Below are 19,812 nucleotides of genomic sequence, written 5' to 3'. Positions count from 1 at the left end.
GGGGCTGTGCCTGGGGGGCTGGAAGAACCTGGGGGCTGTGCCTGGGGGGCTCTGGGGGGTTTGGGGGCTGTACCCAGGGGGCTGGAAGAACCTGGGGGCTGTGCCTGGGGGGCTCTGGGGGGTCTGGGGGCTGTACCTGGGGGGCTGGGAGAGTCTGGGGGCTGGGAGAGTCTGGGGGCTGCACCCGGGGGGCTCTGGGAGAGTCTGGGGGCTGCACCCGGGGGGCTGGGGGAGGACAGCAGGTGGCTGGGTGTAGCAGTTCGTTTAGGGGATCCCTGGAGGCCCCCTAAGCTGTGTGTTCCCTGGTAGCAGCAGGTAGGCAAGGAGACTGCATATGGCTTCTGAGGTGCTAATTAGATGAGGGTGCTGATTACTGGGGGTCCCAGCCCCGGGAGCAGCATGGTTTCTGAGGGAGAGGGGGAGAAAAAGGCCAAGAGAGAGCCTGTGGTCTCCCCCACAGCTTAACAGGGAGAGTCAGGGTGGGTGCAGAATAAGCCTTGTGGGATTACAGATCCATGGCACTCCAGGGGGTGATCACAGGCCTGGAACAGGCCGTCCACCTTCCAGGGCTGAGGCAGAGCACAGCAGCACTGAAGTGCCGCGGGGCTGAGGGCTGTCCGTGTGCCCGCAGGTGGCCGAGGTGGCACTGCCAGCCGCGGAGGGCGCGGCGCTGGAGCTGCCCCGGCTGCGCGCCCTGGACGCCCGCGAGCTCACCGTGCGGACGCTCTCCGCGCAGGGCGAGTCCCTGGACTCCGCTCCCGCTGCCATCCCCCCCGACCTCCTGGTGCCTCCAGCCCCCCAGCCCAGGACTGCTCCCAAATCTAAGCCATTAGCAAGTGCCGGAGCCCCAGAAACCAAAGAAGAACATTTCGGCCCGCATTTCCAACGGGATGAGTCCTGGGAGCAGACTCGCTCGCTGTCCCCCGGGCACGGACACATGCTGGAGCCACCCACCTTCCACGGCCACCTCCAGGGCAGGAGGTCTCCGTCCCCCAACAGAATCCTGCCCCAGCCCCAAGGCACTCCGGTCCCCAACACCGTCGCAAAAGCCATGGCAAGAGAAGCTGCACAGAGGGTGGCAGAGAGCCACAGGGTAAAGGCAAACTCCTGCTGGGCTCCTCTGGGCTGGGCTGGGCTGTGTGGCACCACTGGGGCTCCTCTGGGCTGGGCTGGGCTGTGTGGCACCACTGGGGCTCCTCTGGGCTGGGCTGGGCTCTGGGTGGCACCATTGGGGCTCCTCTGGGCTGGGCTGTGGCACCACTGGGGCTCCTCTGGGCTGGACTGGGCTGTGGCACCACTGGGGCTCCTCTGGGCTGGGCTGGGCTCTGTGCAGGGCAGTGTCCCCAGTGTCCCCAGTGTCCCTGTGCTGTCCCTCAGATGGAGAGGAGGAGCGTTTGTGTTTGTGTCCTGGGTGCAGGGCAGTGTCCCCAGTGTCCCCAGTGTCCCCGTGCTGTCCCTCAGATGGAGAGGAGGAGCGTTTGTGTTTGTGTCCTGGGTGCAGGGCGGTGTCCCCAGTGTCCCCAGTGTCCCTGTGCTGTCCCTCAGATGGAGAGGAGGAGTGTTTGTACCTGTGTCCTGGGTGCAGGGCAGTGTCCCCAGTGTCCCCAGTGTCCCCATGCTGTCCCTCAGATGGAGAGGAGGAGTGTTTGTACCTGTGTCCTGGGTGCAGGGCAGTGTCCCCAGTGTCCCCAGTGTCCCTGTGCTGTCCCTCAGATGGAGAGGAGGAGTGTTTGTACCCGTGTCCTGGGTGCAGGGCAGTGTCCCCAGTGTCCCCAGTGTCCCCAGTGTCCCCGTGCTGTCCCTCAGATGGAGAGGAGGAGCGTTTGTGTTTGTATCCTGGGTGCAGGGCAGTGGTGTCCCCAGTGTCCCCAGTGTCCCTGTGCTGTCCCTCAGATGGAGAGGAGGAGTGTTTGTACTTGTATCCTGGGTGCAGGGCAGTGTCCCCAGTGTCCCCAGTGTCCCCAGTGTCCCTGTGCTGTCCCTCAGATGGAGAGGAGGAGTGTTTGTACCTGTGTCCTGGGTGCAGGGCAGTGTCCCCAGTGTCCCCAGTGTCCCCGTGCTGTCCCTCAGATGGAGAGGAGGAGTGTTTGTACCTGTATCCTGGGTGCAGGGCAGTGTCCCCAGTGTCCCCAGTGTCCCCAGTGTCCCCGTGCTGTCCCTCAGATGGAGAGGAGGAGTGTTTGTACCCGTGTCCTGGGTGCAGGGCAGTGTCCCCAGTGTCCCTGTGCTGTCCCTCAGATGGAGAGGAGGAGCGTTTTCAGCGAGAGGAGCAGCGCAGCCCCGTACTCGGACGAGGAGGAGGAGGATGGCTACGACTCCCCCAGGGTGAAGCGCAGGGGAGCCTCGGTGGATGATTTCCTGAAGGAGTCCGAGCTCGGGAAGCAGGTGAGGGCCTGGCTTGGCTGCTGTGCCAGGGGCTCAGCAGGAACAGAGGGGTTCCTGGAGGCCAGCTCTGCCAGGGCACTCCCGGGGCTGTGCTGGGCTGGGGACACAGGCTGTGACACAGGCTGTGACACAGGTCAGGCTGAGCCATGGGCAGGGATGCTCCTGTTCCTTGTGTTCTGCACAACCAAACAGCTTTTAGTCTGATCCCACTGAAAACAAATATTAAATAATTTTTTAGATTACTTTCAAGAGAGATGTAAAGTCTGGGAAAGAGAAAATTTTTTATGTCTTGGCATAGTTTAAAAAACTTTAGCCAAAGATCTGACTTCCTGTGTTGAGGATCCGTCATGGTGGCAATATGCTGCAAGAGTTAAATGCTGACCACTTTTAAATTATCAAGTGGTGTAACAAACAGCTGCAAAGGGCAGGTGATATGTGAATTATCCTCAGGCTTTTGCAGTTTGGTCAGCAAGGGCACTGATGCATGAAGGACCTCTTTACTGAGGGGAGTTTAGTCAAGGCTAGAACTGGATTTGGTGCTGTGAATGGAGAGGCCCTTTGTTGTGTCACTGGGATCGGGAGTGGATTCCTTGAGTTACGGTGATAAATGGGCAAAACAGAATTTCCATGGGATGTCTCCAGCAGAGCAGAACAGAATGGGCGAAACAGAGTTGCCACAGAATTTGCACAGGGATTGAGAGTGGATTCCTTGAATTACAGTGATAAGTGGGCAAATGGAATTTGCACAGGACAGAATTCCCACCTCCAGCAGAGCAGAGCCCGCCTGGGCCTGGCTGCTGGGGCTCAGCAGGATGAGCAGCTCCAGCAGAGCTTCCTGTGCCCTCTCAGGCTCACTACTGCCTGGGGGACGAGTACCACACCGAGAGCAGCCGGGGCTCGGACCTGTCCGACATCCTGGAGGAGGATGAGGAGGAGCTCTACTCCGAGATGCAGCTGGAGGAGGGCGGCCGGCGGCGCCTGAGCCTCGGCTCGCACGGCGCGCTCAAGGTGAGCCTGGGCACCCCTGGGCACCCCGGGCACCCCTGGGTGCTGCCTGAGAGCTCCTGCAGCCCCCCCAGAGTCTGGGCACCCCTGGGCACCCCGGGCACCCCTGGGTGCTGCCTGAGAGCTCCTGGAGAACCCCCAGAGCCTGGGCGCCCCTGGGCACCCCTGGGTGCTGCCTGAGAGCTCCTGGAGCACCCCCAGAGCCTGGGCACCCCTGGGCACCCCTGGGCACCCCTGGGTGCTCCCTCAGGGCTCCTGCAGCCCCCCCAGAGCCTGGGCACCCCTGGGTGCTGCCTGAGAGCTCCTGGAGCACCCCCAGAGCCTGGGCACCCCTGGGCACCCCGGGCACCCCTGGGTGCTGCCTGAGAGCTCCTGGAGCACCCCCAGAGCCTGGGCACCCCTGGGCACCCCTGGGCACCCCGGGCACCCCGGGCACCCCTGGGTGCTGCCTGAGAGCTCCTGGAGCACCCCCAGAGCCTGGGCACCCCGGGCACCCCTGGGTGCTGCCTGAGAGCTCCTGCAGCCCCCCCAGAGCCTGGGCACCCCTGGGCACCCCTGGGCACCCCTGGGTGCTGCCTGAGAGCTCCTGCAGCCCCCCCAGAGCCTGGGCACCCCTGGGCACCCCTGGGTGCTGCCTGCAGCCCCCCAGAGCCTGGGCACCCCTGGGCACCCCTGTGCACCCCTGGGTGCTGCCTGAGAGCTCCTGCAGCCCCCCCAGAGCCTGGGCACCCCTGGGCACCTCTGGGTGCTCCCTGCAGCCCCCCAGAGCCTGGGCACCCCTGGTCACCCTGGGCACCCCTGGGTGCTGCCTGAGAGCTCCTGCAGCCCCCCAGAGCCTGGGCACCCCTGGGCACCAATGGGCACCCCTGGGTGCTGCCTGAGAGCTCCTGCAGCCCCCCCAGAGCCTGGGCACCCCTGGGCACCCCTGGGTGCTGCCTGCAGCCCCCCAGAGCCTGGGCACCCCTGAGCACCCCTGGGTGCTGCCTGAGAGCTCCTGGAGCACCCCCAGAGCCTGGGCACCCCTGGGCACCCCTGGGCACCCCTGGGTGCTGCCTGCAGCCCCCCAGAGCCTGGGCACCCCTGGGTGCTGCCTCAGGGCTCCTGCAGGCACTAAAGCCCACTCTGTGCCAGAGGGCAGAGCTGGGCTGCTTTAGTGCATTTCTTACCTTGGATTTTTTCATTGTCTGACAGATAAACCCTGAACTAATGGACTGTTTTCCTCTCTGTGATTGTTGCCCTTGCAATTTCTGCATCTGGGGGCCTTCCCTGTCTCTGTGAAGATATACTGCATGTGCCACCCCGAAAAATGAGTTGTTTCTGAGCAAGGAGTTTGTGAAGACTCACAAAGCCACTTCTGTTTTTCCTGTGTGCGTGATTTGTCCGTGTACCCAGTGCTAGTGCCAGAACCCTAAAGCCTTCCTGTGAGAAAGGGAGTTGTTTCAGCTTTGTTTGATCAATGCTTTATCTGAACTCCTTGTGCTCTGAATTTTAGGGAATCGCCAGAGAGAGCAGGAAATATGTTCCAGAAATATTGCTTTAGTACAGGAATATTCATCATGAACGAAACTGCAGAAAAACAACTAAAGCATGTGCAGAACCCTGAGCACACCCAGTACTGAATCTGTATTTGCCATATTGCATTTGTACGTCTGAATTGTATTTGCTTTTCCTGTGTGTAGTAAGTACACAACTGGGTTTTCTTAGAAAGCACAAACCCACAGGTTAACTTTTTCCTCAGTAGGCTGTCATTTAACTAAAATCAGAACTGTTTTGTCATGCATACAAGAACTCTGACCATTGCTGTGACTGCTTTCATGTGCTGTGAATTCAGTCCTTTATTCTGAGCTGTCTGCAGTGAGACAGGTTCTCTTTCAAAAGCAGAAATTAGCAATGTTTGTATTGCTGCACCAGAGAGAGGCTGAAACCAAAATCCTTCTGCATGCCCACTGATCCCCTTCCCCTGGCCAAAAGAATAACGCCCAGACTGTTCTTTATGCATCAGAAGGGGTATTGACTCCTTGGATTTAAATTAGTATTACCAGTGTTGGTACTGAGAAAGTTCCAGAGCCTTCACTGGTGTGGGAAATCGTTTTTGACCTGCTGAGCTTTGCAGGCTTCTCTTGATGTAGTTCACGCTTACTGATCTTTTCTCACTTCTGTGGTGCTTTATCTCAAGTTTCACAGGTGTCACACACATTTTAACAACAAAGGAAAGTAGGTGACCCAGTCTGAAGTGACTTGGGAAGTTCCCTGTGCCTGGACGGGGCCGAGGTCAGGAGGCAGCTAAGTTTGGAGTGCTCAGAGAGATGAGAGATGTGCTGACACCTCCGGGAGGATCTGTTGTTATTCTGAGCCCCGAGGTGCCCCTGATCCGGGCATTAGGCACAAGGAGAGATGATCTCTGGTGCAGAATCAGTAATCCTGGCAGCCAGAGCCTGCACCCCTGCCCTGTGCTCCCGGCCCTCTCCCAGAGCCAGGGCACTCCAGGTTCTTGGTCGGTGCTTTGGAAATGGAATGGGAAATTGTGGATGTACCTGCGTGTCCAGAATGCTGCTTTACCTGGGCTGGGACAGTTCTTACCTGCCTCTGGCACAAACAGAGACTTGTGCTTGGGCTCACGGGCTGAGGGCCAAGCACTGCTTTATGAAGCAGGCACCAGGTCCTGGTGAGGTTTGGTGGCAGTGCAGACCAGGGGACATCAGAGAGCAGCTGTGTCCCTGCGGGCTGTCCCTGGAAGCCAAGCTGTAAAAATGGTGCAGGTTTTTTAGAATGTTAGGAAGGAAACCAGAACTCCTTTGACGATGGCTGTGGAAAAGCTCTCCTCTGACAGGAGACTGAAGAGATTTACTGCTTGCATAGGAAGCTTTAGGAGATGCAAAGCGAGCAAGCTTGCTGGGGCAGAGCTGTCATTCTCAGCTGTGGGTTCTGGTTGCAGGGACAATCAGATGGCAGCTTGGCACGGGGCAAGGGAGGAGTTTTAGTGCCATCCTCATCCACCTCTGCGTGGCTTCCATGACCCCGTTTCGAATGCATGAGTTTATTCCTGTTAAGAGCATCCCTCAGATGTTTGTGCTGACCTCTCATTTTGTACCTGGCACCCAGCAACTTCTGAACCACGTCTTTATTTTCCACAGATCTCATTCAAAGCATGACATCCTTTCCATAATATAAGCTGCATGTCTTACGTTTGCCATTGCTCTAAAACTAATTCTGTCTTTATTTTTCTTTTCTCCCTTTTCCCTCCCATTTTATTTTTGCCACACACTCTTTGTTCCCTGTCTGGTTTTTAACATTACATAATCTTAAGGAGTACGATAAGAATAAGACCACTGAAGCCACTTTTGTGGAACAGCCTGGCTTTCCCCAGCAGACACGGCACAGTAAAAGGCTTTTCAGTATCCCAGAAGTGGCTGAAGAGGACGGTGAATACCCTGAAGTGCTGTACAAGCAGGGTTTAGGTATGCCCTATAGAAAGAACCCCAGAATAGCTAGAGGCCCCAGAGCTCGCAGGCCCTGCTGCCATCAAGAGCAGCAGCCCAGGGCCAGGGCAGTGCCGGGGCTGCAGGAGCTGGAGGAGAGAGGGGGCAAAGGCAGCCAGGGCCTGTCCCGCAGCCCCGACAGCGGGCTGGACTGCGGCAGCGAGGAGGAGGAGCCCCGGCACAGCGCCAGAGCCCCGTGGGGCAGCGATGAAGAGCAGCCCTGGTTCGGTGCCAGAGCCCAGTGGGGCAGCGATGAAGAGCAGCCCTGGTTCGGTGGCAGACACAGGAGTGGCAGTGAGGAAGAGGAGTCCCGGCACAGTTTTAGACACAGGAGTGGCAGCAATGAAGAGCAGCCCTGGTTTGGTGGCAGACACAGGAGTGGCAGTGAGGAAGAGCAGTCCTGGTTTGGTGGCAGACCCCAAAGGAGCAGTGATGAAGAGTGGTCCCAGCACAGTTTCAGAGCCCAGCGGGGCAGTGAGGAAGAGGAGCCCCGGCACTCTGTCAGAGCCCAGTGGGGCAGTGAGGAAGAGGAGCCCCGGCCCTCTGTCAGACCCCAGCGGGGCAGCGATGAAGAGCGGTCCCGGCGCGGTGTCCGAGCCCAGCGGGGCAGTGATGAAGGGCGGCCCCGGCTGGGTGTCAGACACAGGAGTGGCAGTGAGGAAGAGGAGCCCCGGCACTCTGTCAGACCCCAAAGGGGCAGTGAGGAAGAGGAGTTCCGGCCCAGTTTCAGACCCAGGGGTGGCAGTGATGAAGAGCGGTCGGGGTTTGCTGTCAGAGCCCAGCGGGGCAGTGAGGAAGAGGAGCCCCGGCGCAGTTTCAGACCCAGGGGTGGCAGTGATGAAGAGCGGTCCCAGCACAGTTTCAGACCCCAAAGGAGCAGTGAGGAAGAGGAGCCCCGTTGCAGTTTCAGACCCCAAAGGAGCAGTGAGGAAGAGGAGCCCCGTTGCAGTTTCAGACCCCAAAGGAGCAGTGAGGAAGAGGAGCCCCGTTGCAGTTTCAGACCCAGGGCTGGCAGTGATGAAGAGCAGCCCGGGTTCGCTGCCGCAGCCCCCGCCGAGCCCTGGCCGTGCCGGAGGGGCCCCCGGCCGCTGCTGGCCCGCCGGAGGACGCTGACCCGGCAGAGCAGCATCGAGGAGGATGTCGGGGAGCCCGGGGAGCAGCAGCCCGGGGCTCGGCGGGGCCGCAGAGCCCAGCGGGGCTGGAGGAGCCCCCCCAGAGCAGCCGAGCCTGGGGCGGCTGCTGGCCTTGCTCAGCCATCCCTCAGAGATGCACAAGACTCTCTGGTGTGTGAAGTATCTTCCTTCTAACATCTGCTTGCCGAATCAGTCTCTTTTCTTTAGTCTCTTTAATTTTTGTTCCTTATTTTGTTCTTTTTTTCTTTTTTTTTTTTCCCAAATTGATTTTTAAAGTCTGTCCTTTGGACCCATCTGCTACATTTTCCCCCCATTTCTTTTTCTTCCCCATCCACTTTGGTTTATTACTCTGCATTTTCATTTATGGTCCTCTTTTGTGTCATGCTGAAATCAGATTAATTTGCTTTGCAATGATTTTCCCCCCAAACAAATTACAATAATGGCTGCTTTTATTAAAGGACAACTGAATCTAAATTTTAATTAAGGGTTAGCTGAACTATAATTTTTCCAAAAGATTGCTTTTCTTTATTTTGCCCATCTGAATGTTGCTCTAAAAAAAAAAAACCAAACCAAAAACCAACAAAACCAAGCTGCATTTTTAACTGGAGAAATGCTTCATCCATATTTTTAATTTTTTTTTTATTATTGTCAAGGAATTCATTTCATCGTGTTGTTTTTATTCATCTCATTCCCAGAATTTTCAGGATCTGCTCTTTATCATGGAACATCTCAAGGCAAGAATCAAGATTCTCCCCCAGTGTGACAGTGACCCAGATTTATGGAGTCACAGCTTCATCATTTCCATTTTCTGCCTTATCTCCGCGCTGTCCCCACGCTGCCGTCCTTGTCAGACCATCTCTTCTTGCCTTTGGAGTTGCAGACTGCATCTCTGCAGAGAATGCAGGCACAGAGCTGCTGCCAAGGGAGCCCAGGGCCATCCACACCCGCCAGGGATGCTCTGCAGCACCGTTTGCATGTCTGCCCAGTCATGTCCAGAGGAGCCTCCAGGTGTGAGGGACACAGCCCCGAGAGCAGAGCCAGCTCTGCCTGCAGCACCCCAGGGTGCACACTGCATCCTGCTGTGTTCCACAGGGAGCAGAGCCAGCTCTGCCTGCAGCACCCCAGGGTGCACACTGAATCCTGACATGTTCCACAGGGAGCAGAGCCAGCCCTGCCTGCAGCACCCCAGGGTGCACACTGCATCCTGCTGTGTTCCACAGGGAGCAGAGCCAGCTCTGCCTGCAGCACCCCAGGGTGCACACTGCATCCTGCTGTGTTCCATAGGGAGCAGAGCCAGCTCTGCCCCCTCTGCCTGCAGCACCCCAGGGTGCACACTGCATCCTGCTGTGTTCCACAGGGAGCAGAGCCAGCTCTGCCTGCAGCACCCCAGGGTGCACACTCCATCCTGCTGTGTTCCACAGGGAGCAGAGCCAGCTCTGCCTGCAGCACCCCAGGGTGCACACTCCATCCTGCTGTGTTCCACAGAGAGCAGAGCCAGCTCTGCCTGCAGCACCCCAGGGTGCACACTGCATCCTGCTGTGTTCCACAGGGAGCAGAGCCAGCCCTGCCTGCAGCACCCCAGGGTGCACACTGCATCCTGCTGTGTTCCACAGGGAGCAGAGCCAGCTCTGCCTGCAGCACCCCAGGGTGCACACTCCATCCTGCTGTGTTCCACAGGGAGCAGAGCCAGCTCTGCCTGCAGCACCCCAGGGTGCACACTCCATCCTGCTGTGTTCCACAGGGAGCAGAGCCAGCTCTGCCTGCAGCACCCCAGGGTGCACACTCCATCCTGCTGTGTTCCACAGGGAGCAGAGCCAGCTCTGCCTGCAGCACCCCAGGGTGCACACTGCATCCTGATGTGTTCCACAGGGAGCAGAGCCAGCTCTGCCCCCTCTGCCTGCAGCACCCCAGGGTGCACACTCCATCCTGCTGTGTTCCACAGAGAGCAGAGCCAGCTCTGCCTGCAGCACCCCAGGGTGCACACTCCATCCTGCTGTGTTCCACAGGGAGCAGAGCCAGCCCTGCCTGCAGCACCCCAGGGTGCACACTCCATCCTGCTGTGTTCCACAGAGAGCAGAGCCAGCTCTGCCTGCAGCACCCCAGGGTGCACACTGCATCCTGCTGTGTTCCACAGAGAGCAGAGCCAGCCCTGCCTGCAGCACCCCAGGGTGCACACTCCATCCTGCTGTGTTCCACAGGGAGCAGAGCCAGCTCTGCCTGCAGCACCCCAGGGTGCACACTCCATCCTGCTGTGTTCCACAGGGAGCAGAGCCAGCCCTGCCTGCAGCACCCCAGGGTGCACACTCCATCCTGCTGTGTTCCACAGGGAGCAGAGCCAGCTCTGCCTGCAGCACCCCAGGGTGCACACTCCATCCTGCTGTGTTCCACAGAGAGCAGAGCCAGCTCTGCCTGCAGCACCCCAGGGTGCACACTCCATCCTGCTGTGTTCCACAGGGAGCAGAGCCAGCTCTGCCTGCAGCACCCCAGGGTGCACACTCCATCCTGCTGTGTTCCACACCAGAGCAGGGGTCAGCTGCTGCTCCTGGAGCCTCCCAGCTCGGGCTGCAGTGACCCCACAGTTCCTCCCAGCCGAAGTGGTGACCAGGCTGTGCTGGTGCCAGTGACAGCAGGACAGGCTCTGGAGAGCTCCCACAGCCCCTGCAGTGCCCAGGCAGCAGAGCCAGCTGTGCCCAGGTGGGGTCTGCAGCCCTCCTGCTCTGCCCTCACCCTGCAGCCCTGCCAGGCCAGGACCAGAGTGCCCAGGGCCACCAGGAGCAGTGCCCGGGGCCACCAGGAGCAGTGCCCAGGGCCACCAGAGTGCCCAGGGCCACCAGGAGCAGTGCCCAGGGCCACCAGAGTGCCCTGGCTCCCTGCTGCCCAGCCGCACCTCCAGGGCTGGCACTGCCAGGTGTGCCAGGCTGCCAGGGCAGCCCCACCTGCTCAGCTCTCAGCCTGCCCTTCAGGACACTCTAACGCCACCTTAGCCGCAACAACAAAGGCAAAAGAATATTTCCAAAATTATTCTTTTCTTTTCTTTTCGTTCTGACGTGCGACTGCTGGTTTACAAAGCTCTGCCATAAATCAGGGAACCATTTTTTTTCTTTTGCAGGTTTGCCAGGCAGCAGTGCTCACTTTTCAGCTAACCTTTCAGTTAAAAACTAAGTTTAGTTGCCTTTAGAGCTTGTGCTTCCAATTGTGACTGACCCGATCCGTGCCAGCCATGTAACCACGATGTTCACACGTGGAACTGACCAGCCTGTTCTTTCTGTTGTTGTTTTTTAGCTTTTAGGTAACCCAGCCTCGGCAGGACGGCCTGACAGGGTGGAGCACGCAGGGCGAAGGTCCTCCCATGGCAGTGCAGTGCCACAAAGGTCTCGGCCCCTGCTGGTCCCCTCCATTGGTTAGTTGGACAGAGCCGTGCATTCCTGTTCTTCGCAGCCTCAGAGCTGGGGAGGAGAGCCTCAGACCCAGCAGCAGGCTCCCGAGTGAGCCAGGCTGCTCCTGCTTCACAGGGGGGAGATGGGCTGCAGGCAGCTCTGCTGGACTGAGCGGGTGAGCTGGGGCTGCCAGGGTGTGAGTGCAGCCCCTGGCACTGCTGGGAGCCTTGGCTTCCCCTCCGGGGCTGCTGAGATTGGCTCAGCTCACACACACCTGGGTCTCACCTCTGGCACGTTCCTTCATGGCCAGTGAGATCCCTGTGGCATCCAGGGAGATTGGCTCAGCTCACACACACCTGGGTCTCACCTCTGGCAGGTTCCTTTGGCTCAGCTCACACACACCTGGGTCTCACCTCAGAGGGAGTCTGCTGGCGCGTTCCTTCATGGCCAGTGAGATCAGTGTGGGCATCCAGGGAGATTGGCTCAGCTCACACACACCTGGGTCTCACCTCTGGCAGGTTCCTTCGTGGCCAGTGAGATCAGTGTGGGCATCCAGGGAGATTGGCTCAGCTCACACACACCTGGGTCTCACCTCTGGCAGGTTCCTTCATGGCCAGTGAGATCCCTGTGGCATCCAGGGAGATTGGCTCAGCTCACACACACCTGGGTCTCAGCTCTGGCAGGTTCCTTTGGCTCAGCTCACACACACCTGGGTCTCACCTCTGGCAGGTTCCTTCGTGGCCAGTGAGATCCCTGTGGCATCCAGGCCTCCCCCAGCCGTGCATCCTGCCACCCATCAGCCATCGTGTTGTGCTCACCTGCCATCCTCTTGACTACTTTTTTCATTAATTCATGGCAAACCCTTGCAAACCTAACAAGCATGGCTTTCCTACCTGAGCTGTGCAAATGTCAGTCTGGTCCAGGAGATCAGCCCAGCTTCCAGTGCAGGCTTTATAAGCTTTTTTTAAAATAGCAACTTTCTAATTAAAAAAACCAAAAAAACAAAAAACCCACCAAGCTTTATAGGACATGCAGTGAGGTTTGGGTTTTTTTCACTGAAATGCCAAACATGTTTCAAATATTAACTGGGAGAGTTGGGTGATGAGGCCAGCTTGTATTGCTGAATTGCTCTTTTCTGAATTTGCTGTCACAGATGGCTACGGTGGTCATGACCGTCTTTCTCCAGACATTTATGAGGAGTCTGAAACAGATCCTGGCACAGAAGACCTTTCTACTCGAATATTTGTTGCACTTTTTGACTACGACCCACTGACCATGTCCCCCAACCCCGATGCTGCAGAGGAGGAGCTGCCCTTTAAGGAGGGACAGATCATTAAGGTGAGACCTGAGACCACGGGAAACCTCAACATTTTACCAAAAAACCTCAACATTTTACAAAAAGCCTCAACATTTTGCCAAAAAACCTCAACATTTTACAAAAACCCACGACATTTTACAAAAAACCCACGACACTTTACAGACAGGCTCTCCTTTGGGGGAGAGCTGCCCGTGTGATCAGACCTCAGGGGCTTTTCCTTCAGAGGTTCAGGCTGTAAATCTCACTGGACCTGGCAATTAATATCTGGTGCTAAGGGCTTAAAAATGATCACAAAAATCTTGAAGTCGCTGTAGATAGTAAGGGCCAGTCTTTATTAAAGATTTAGGTTAAGTCCAGAGTTGTGGCTCCCTGTGTCCACTGGCAGGACCCCTGCAGGAAGAGCTGCTGCAGGGAGGATCTTTGCTGCAGACAGCCCAGAAGTGCTGGGGTTGTACCAGAGCAGAGCTGCTGCATTTTCCAGATGCTTCCTAAATGCTAAAACCTTTTTGACCAATATGATTGTTCTTTGACTGTCAGGTTTATGGGGACAAGGATGCTGATGGGTTTTACCGTGGGGAAACCTGTGCACGAGTTGGCCTTATCCCCTGTAACATGGTCTCTGAGATACAGGCAGATGATGAAGAGATGATGGATCAGCTCCTTAAACAAGGTTTCCTTCCCTTGAACACTCCAATTGAGAAAATAGGTAAGGGAAAATACATTTTCCTTCAGACTCCTGGCTCTCTGAGCTTGGCTGCAGTTACCTCCTGGCTTTATGCAGATGCATCTACATTTTGCAGTCATTTACTGCCCCAGGGGACACATTCTGTGTCAGTGTCTGGATGAGTTTATACAGCTGCTGTTTAACCCTGGTCTTAGCATTTGCTGCAAGTGGGGACCTGCAGCTCCAGCACTCCACTTGTTGCTTTCTTTTCTGATAAAAAGTAAATAAATAAGAAGCTGTGTCCTGGAATATTTCTGGGCCCAGAGCACAGTCCCTGGGCTGTGGAGCCTGCTGTGCACAGTGAGCTGGGTGTTCTGTGCCTGAGAACAGGGAGAGCCAGGCCACAGCTGGTTACTGCTTGTGAGCTGTGTGGGGCACACCTTTACCTGTGCTGCTGGGGCCACTGTGGCTTGCACCTGTGCCAGGGCGGTGCCCACGCTGCTCCTGCTCTGCTGGGGAGGCTGTGAGCAGCAGCTGCAGAGGGCTGTGCTGTGGCAATAGCTGCAGTGCATTTATCAATAGCTGCAGTGCCTGTGGCAATAGCTGCAGTGCATTTATCAATAGCTGCAGTGCATTTATCAATAGCTGCAGTGCATTTATCAATAGCTGCAGTGCCTGTGGCAATAGCTGCAGTGCATTTATCAATAGCTGCAGTGCATTTATCAATAGCTGCAGTGCACTTATCAATAGCTGCAGTGCCTGTGTCAATAGCTGCAGTGCATTTATCAATAACTGCAGTGCACTTATCAATAGCTGCAGTGCATTTATCAATAGCTGCAGTGCATTTATCAATAGCTGCAGTGCACTTATCAATAGCTGCAGTGCATTTATCAATAGCTGCAGTGCACTTATCAGTAGCTGAGTACCTTTATCATCACCTGCAGTACCTGTATCCATACCTGAGTGCCTGTGGCAGTAACTGCAGTGCCTGTATGCACACCTGCAGTACCTGTATGCACACCTGAGTGCCTGTGGCAGTACCTGTGGCAGTGCCTGCAGTACCTGTATGCACACCTGAGTGCCTGTATGCACACCTGAGTGCCTGTGGCAGTACCTGCAGTACCTGTATGCACACCTGAGTGCCTGTGGCAGTACCTGCAGTACCTGTATGCACACCTGAGTGCCTGTGGCAGTGCCTGTGGCCGTGCCTGTGGCAGTAACCCTCTCTCCCCCCTGGCAGAGCGCGGGGGCCGGCGCGGGGGCCGGCAGCAGCCGCTGACCACCCGGAGGATGGTGGCCCTCTACGACTACGACCCCAGGGAGAGCTCCCCCAACGTGGATGTGGAGGTAGGGGCAGAGCTGAGCCCGTGGGGCTGCGGGCACAGAGCCTGTGAGCCGCCTCAGTCAGCCTCTCAAATGTTGTTTGGTTTTGGTTTTAACTGGGGAATTGTAGAAGGAGAAAGTGAATTTTGAAAGATGTGGGACTTAGTGCTTTAAAACACAGCCTGGGTTGTTTTCTGTTTCTCATTGAACCAAATCTTTTTCTAAATTATGGTGTTTCAAAGTAGTTTGGCCAACAAATCAAATAAATCGTGCTGATGTATTGCAAAGATTTTGTTTGTTCTCTCTCCCATGACCACAGGAAATTAAACATCATTTAAAAGCCCTGCCCTAATTGCATTTCAGCCACGGACAGTTAAAAGAGCCCGGTGCTCTGGGTGCTGATCCGAGAGGAGCTGCCCACTGGGGAGGTTTTGCTGAGGAGAATCCAGCACAGCTGCAGTGTTGTGCCCCAGGGGCTGGGCTGGGTGATGCCCTGAGCTGTTCTGCACCTCAGTGCTGGCACTCGCAGAGCAGGGCTGAGCCATGTCCCCCCCCAAGCTGCTCCCCTTCCCCCTGGATGGATTTAGGGACCCTTTGAAGCTGCAGTTCAAGGCTTGTGCAGGTTCTTCAAGGCCTGAATGTCTCGGCTGTTGGTCACAGGGGCCCCGTGGGTGCCCACACGCAGTGGGACAGGGGCTGGGCTTGGCAAGCTGAGGAAAAAACCCCAAGGGAGAAAACAAGAGGTTTGGCTGTCAGAGATAATTTGGTTTCACCAGTGACTTAACATGAAGGAGCGGGGAGAAATCTGAATGGATTCCCTGTTAATAAAGAAAGGCTGATCTTTGCCTGTCCCTGCTCCTCCCCTGCAGGCCGAGCTGACCTTCTGCACTGGGGACATCATCACTGTCTTCGGTGAGATCGATGAAGATGGATTTTACTATGTAAGTTGGGTCTGCTGCTCACCCCAAACTGCTCCCAGCCCCAGCAAACACCAGCCTGGGGAGGGGATGTGGAACTGTGTGAGCTCTCAGCCTCCCCAGGGGCCTTAGATGGGAATTTCCTCTTCCTCTCCAGCTTTGAAGTAGGCAGCAATAAGTCCCTGCCTCCTTGGGAAAGATGGGATGGGCTGGAAGCACTCACTGCTCCTTCCCTCTGCTGGCAGGGGGAGCTCAATGGACAGAAGGGGCTGGTTCCTTCCAACTTCCTCGAAGAAGTGCCTGACGATGTGGAAGTGTTTCTCTCCGAGGCGCCCTCGCGCTACGCCCACGACACGCCCACGCGAGCCAAGGCCAAAAGGGTAAGCAGCCCTCTGAGGAGCACCTAAATTCCATCTGCCATCCCATTCTTCCCATGTGTAATTTAGACATTATTTTTGACATTACGTTTAAATTCATGTGCCCATTTAAAGTTATCTTTCAAGTACATAAAATAAAACCTGAGGGACAATGGCTTTAGCCCTCTCCAGCTGGTTCCGTTTGTAACTGGAGGAACTGAACGGACTGGGTGACTGCAGTCACTGCAGCTCCGTCCTTTATGGCCTGGATTTGAGCAGCCCTTTCCTGGTGATAGCTATTTCCCAAGGCTCCCAAACTGCTCTTACTAAAAAGGTTCTTGTGCACAAAAGACTGGTGCCAGTGTTCCTCTAAATACAAACTGTAACTGCAGCTGATGGACTGACAGTGGTCATCTCTCAATCCTTACAACTCCTGTTCCAACTGGCGCTAGTTAATTGCTCAGAGACTTCTCTTTCATGAAAGAATTAATCATGTTTAGAGTATCTCATTTTTGGTTTTGTTTCATCACTGCAATACTTTTATATATTATATATTTTATATATATTTTTATTTCTTTGCTCATCTGCTTGGAAACAGAAGAAGAGTGTTCATTTCACACCTTAATAAGGCAATGTAGCCTTCACGTAAGTGAGCAACTGAAGATACCAATAGAGATTTCAATTAAAGCTACCTGGCTATCTAATGCAAGTCTTGAAACTTAATTGTGGGGGAAAGGAAAAGAAATATGTCTCCAAACCCCTTGGCCACGGAAGAACAGGCTGTATGCCTTTGCTGTACCTAGTCAAGTGCACTCCTTTCTTGGGAGACAAATCCTTTAAAACAGGCACTCTGAAATCCAGCAGCCCTCCCTGTACGAAGGTCAGCGGTTGGAACATATTTCTTCCCGAGCTCAATGTTTATGTTTACATAGAGAGGAGAGTTTGATGTCTAACTACCCTACAAACAAAGCTGCATATTGCATTGCTAGCCAAGCTGGGATGTAAAAATTCCAAGCTCCCGTGTCAAGAGGAAAGCACAACAGCTGCAGCCCCTGCAGAACCAGCAGTGCCGCTGGCACGGACGGTAGTTTACAAGGGGATAGTTGGTTCTGAAACTCACTACACTCAAACACAGCTACTTAAATTGTCTGCCTTAAAATGTGTTTTCCACGATCTGTTATACCCCAGTTTGCCTCAGACCAACTATTCAAGGCTTCTGAAAGCAATCCCCTCCCGTGGTACAATTGACCGGGGCTGTCCTGGCAGTGGACGTTTGCAATCTTAGCAACTGTTTGGTTTACCAATGCAATAAAGTCTCCACCTGAAACATGCAGCTCACTGGATGAATGCATTAGACTCGATATCTGGTATCTTCAGGTGTACGTTGGGGTGCTTTACCAAGTTGTTTTGGTTTGTTTTGGTTTTTTTTTTTCATTAGAATTAGACCTTGATTTAAAATCAAAGTAGGCTTGAAGCCCCTTTGCTTAACTCACCGTTGCACAACGAGCCAGTGAATTGCTGACGTTTTAACTTGAACTGCAAGCTAGCAGGCCTCCCTCCAGCATGATTCTACTGTGAAAATTTCATCTTAATTGATAGCAACCATTTTGCCAGCTGGGCACTGTAGTTAGGATAGGCTGAGTATGTGTAATTTTAGCATTTTCATCCAAGTGCTTTTGATGACTGAAAAAAAAAAAGCTGTTCAAAATATTTAGGAATGCTGTCATCGAGCAACCTCATAGCTGCAGCATACACATCAAGCACTCAGGGCCTTTAAGCTTTCTTTGATTGCAATTAAGGTTCATTTTAGCTTTTTCTTTTTCCTTTTTTTTTTTTTTTTAAAGCCAGTGTGCCATCTTCTCTAATCTGTACATAAAGTTTGCTAGCCAATTTTAAAGAAAAGGCATTTAAAGGACATTAAAAAGTAAGTGATCACGTAGCATTTTAAGTAATTTCTTCTGAAAAGAGTTTGGTTTCTATAGATTGCTAATCTGTAGTAATTAACATTTAATTTTTCTTAAATCTATAGCTAAAGTATCCCTCTCCATTTTAGTACTACCAGAGTACTGAAATGAAAAACCAAAGCCAATTTTGTGGCTTTTGTGGCCAGAGTTCTGGCAAAGCAAGCGTATCCAACATTTCCTTTAAAAGGTATAACCAAAACTGGGCTTTATTGGTGGGTTTTCGATTTCTATTTTTTTTCTCTAAATTGATGTATTTTCCACAAGCCCAGGCAGTATTTTAAGCCAGAGAGAAGGAAGAAACCAGCCCTTTTGTTTAAGCGGGTAATGGGACTAGTGATGTTACCAAGTTTCTTGCTGCTGATGGCTTTGAAGCTTTCAAAGATTGAATAAATGATAACAATGTACCTACTAGGTTCCTCCTGAGAATACAGGTACCTCCCGGAGAGCACCTTCCCCCACAGTTCATCTCCATTCCGGGTCACCTCCGTCACCTGTGATGGGCTCTGGTAGTCCCGGGAGAGGCAGGGATATGGCCTCGAAAAAGAAAAAGGGGCTGCTTTCCAAAGGCAAGAAACTGCTGAAAAAGCTTGGTGCAGTGAAATGAGTCATGTGCTCCTGGACAACTTGTAAAGCTTCCAGTCTGTGTACTTTTTTTTTTTTAAAGTCAAAACTAGGGCTTTCATGACTATGCAGTACTTTACCAGACCGATGCATTTTTAACTCTGACATCAATAGAGTCATGCCAATTGCTTAATCAAAACAGCAAGGAAAAAAGGGAAATGGATTTGCTGTTGCAAAAACATTTTTTAAAAAGTTAAAAAAAAAAAAAAAGTTATGGGATTAAGACCAGAAGAACATGGTTTTATTTGAAGTCATCTCAACACCTGCAACTCCATTGGAAAAATCTCAGCCTTTAGTCTCCCTTAACCATGAGTGGGGGGAGAAAACTCTTCAGAGAGATCACCCCACTGGATCCAATCATTAACAAAAATGGTCTTGAAACTCCTAGTTGAATCAGCCTTGATGTTTTGCCTTATTAATGCACAATGATTTGTACTGTCGAATAAATATGCAGCGTATACTTTGTATGTACTGTGTGTGCAGCGGTGTCCATCCTCCCTCCTCCAGTGGTTCCAGAGGAACACTTACTGCCCCCAGCCCTGTCTGACGGACTCCTGGGAGTGTGGAAGTGCTGTGCTAAACCCTTCTCAGTTTTGCTGCCCCAGCACCAACCAAACCCTGGTTTGCCATGCTCCCTCCAGGGGAACCAGGCCCTCTAAGTCCCTCAGAACCTCGCCCCGTTTCAGCCCCCCAGTTCTGGGGCTCCCTGTTCTAAGCTACTGGGGAAAAACAATTGCACACCCAAACCCCTTTACTCCCCCAGTTCTTTTCTGTGGAGGCTCAGTCCCAGGTTAAAAGGCATTTTCATTCTGCTGCTGTCAGATTGAGGCTAAAGTCCATCTGCAGTAAGGACAAGGCGTATTCCAGCCACAACCCCAAAGCCAGGCCAGTCAAACCCAACTGCAACATTGGCATCTCACAAAAACCAACCCTCCACCCTGATGGCAGTCATTGGCTGTTACTATTTTGTAATTCTTGTCCATTTGTAAATTGTTTTTACTGTTTATACATACTTTTCAGACTGCCTTTCTTTTTGTAATTTACGGAAGGTTTATAAATGAATGATCAAAGCTTCCCCATTGTGTCTTCAGATAACAATGTAAATTACTGTAAAATACTGTGTGCTAGATGATAACATTTAATTAAAGAAAGTAACTGGCCTACATTTGTGGTAAAGTACTGTGTGGGTGTGTGCATGTGTACAGTCGTTGTGTATTATATTTTATATAAATAAATAATTTGATATTTTGTAGAGTGCAGTATGTTTCAT

The 19,812-nt window shown here is 53.8% G+C and overlaps 1 protein-coding gene across 15 annotated transcripts in view; it reads left to right on the top strand.

Moving 5' to 3' along the window:
• The window catches only part of RIMBP2 (RIMS binding protein 2), a 98,513-nt gene that overhangs the window by 78,443 nt on the left and 258 nt on the right, over positions 1–19,812 (top strand). For 6 of the 15 annotated variants that reach the window (XM_059863396.1, XM_059863397.1, XM_059863409.1 and 3 more), the window contains 10 exons: positions 632–1,093; positions 2,239–2,385; positions 3,235–3,393; positions 11,285–11,402; positions 12,533–12,717; positions 13,235–13,403; positions 14,602–14,708; positions 15,554–15,625; positions 15,847–15,981; positions 18,334–19,794. In XM_059863396.1, the coding sequence (XP_059719379.1) occupies positions 632–1,093; positions 2,239–2,385; positions 3,235–3,393; positions 11,285–11,402; positions 12,533–12,717; positions 13,235–13,403; positions 14,602–14,708; positions 15,554–15,625; positions 15,847–15,981; positions 18,334–18,525 (1,746 nt within the window). In that variant the 3' untranslated portion in view covers positions 18,526–19,794. Of the gene's footprint in view, positions 1–631; positions 1,094–2,238; positions 2,386–3,234; positions 3,394–6,697; positions 8,153–11,284; positions 11,403–12,532; positions 12,718–13,234; positions 13,404–14,601; positions 14,709–15,553; positions 15,626–15,846; positions 15,982–16,555; positions 19,795–19,812 lie in introns of those variants that run through there. The other 9 variants (XR_009488813.1, XM_059863410.1, XM_059863400.1 and 6 more) reach the window with 9 other exon arrangements.

Source organism: Haemorhous mexicanus, chromosome 19, assembly GCF_027477595.1.
Source record: "Haemorhous mexicanus isolate bHaeMex1 chromosome 19, bHaeMex1.pri, whole genome shotgun sequence".
Classification (NCBI taxonomy): Eukaryota; Metazoa; Chordata; class Aves; order Passeriformes; family Fringillidae; genus Haemorhous; species Haemorhous mexicanus.
The sequence above is the reverse complement of the archived record's forward strand: the minus strand, read 5'-3'. Positions and strand labels throughout refer to the sequence as shown.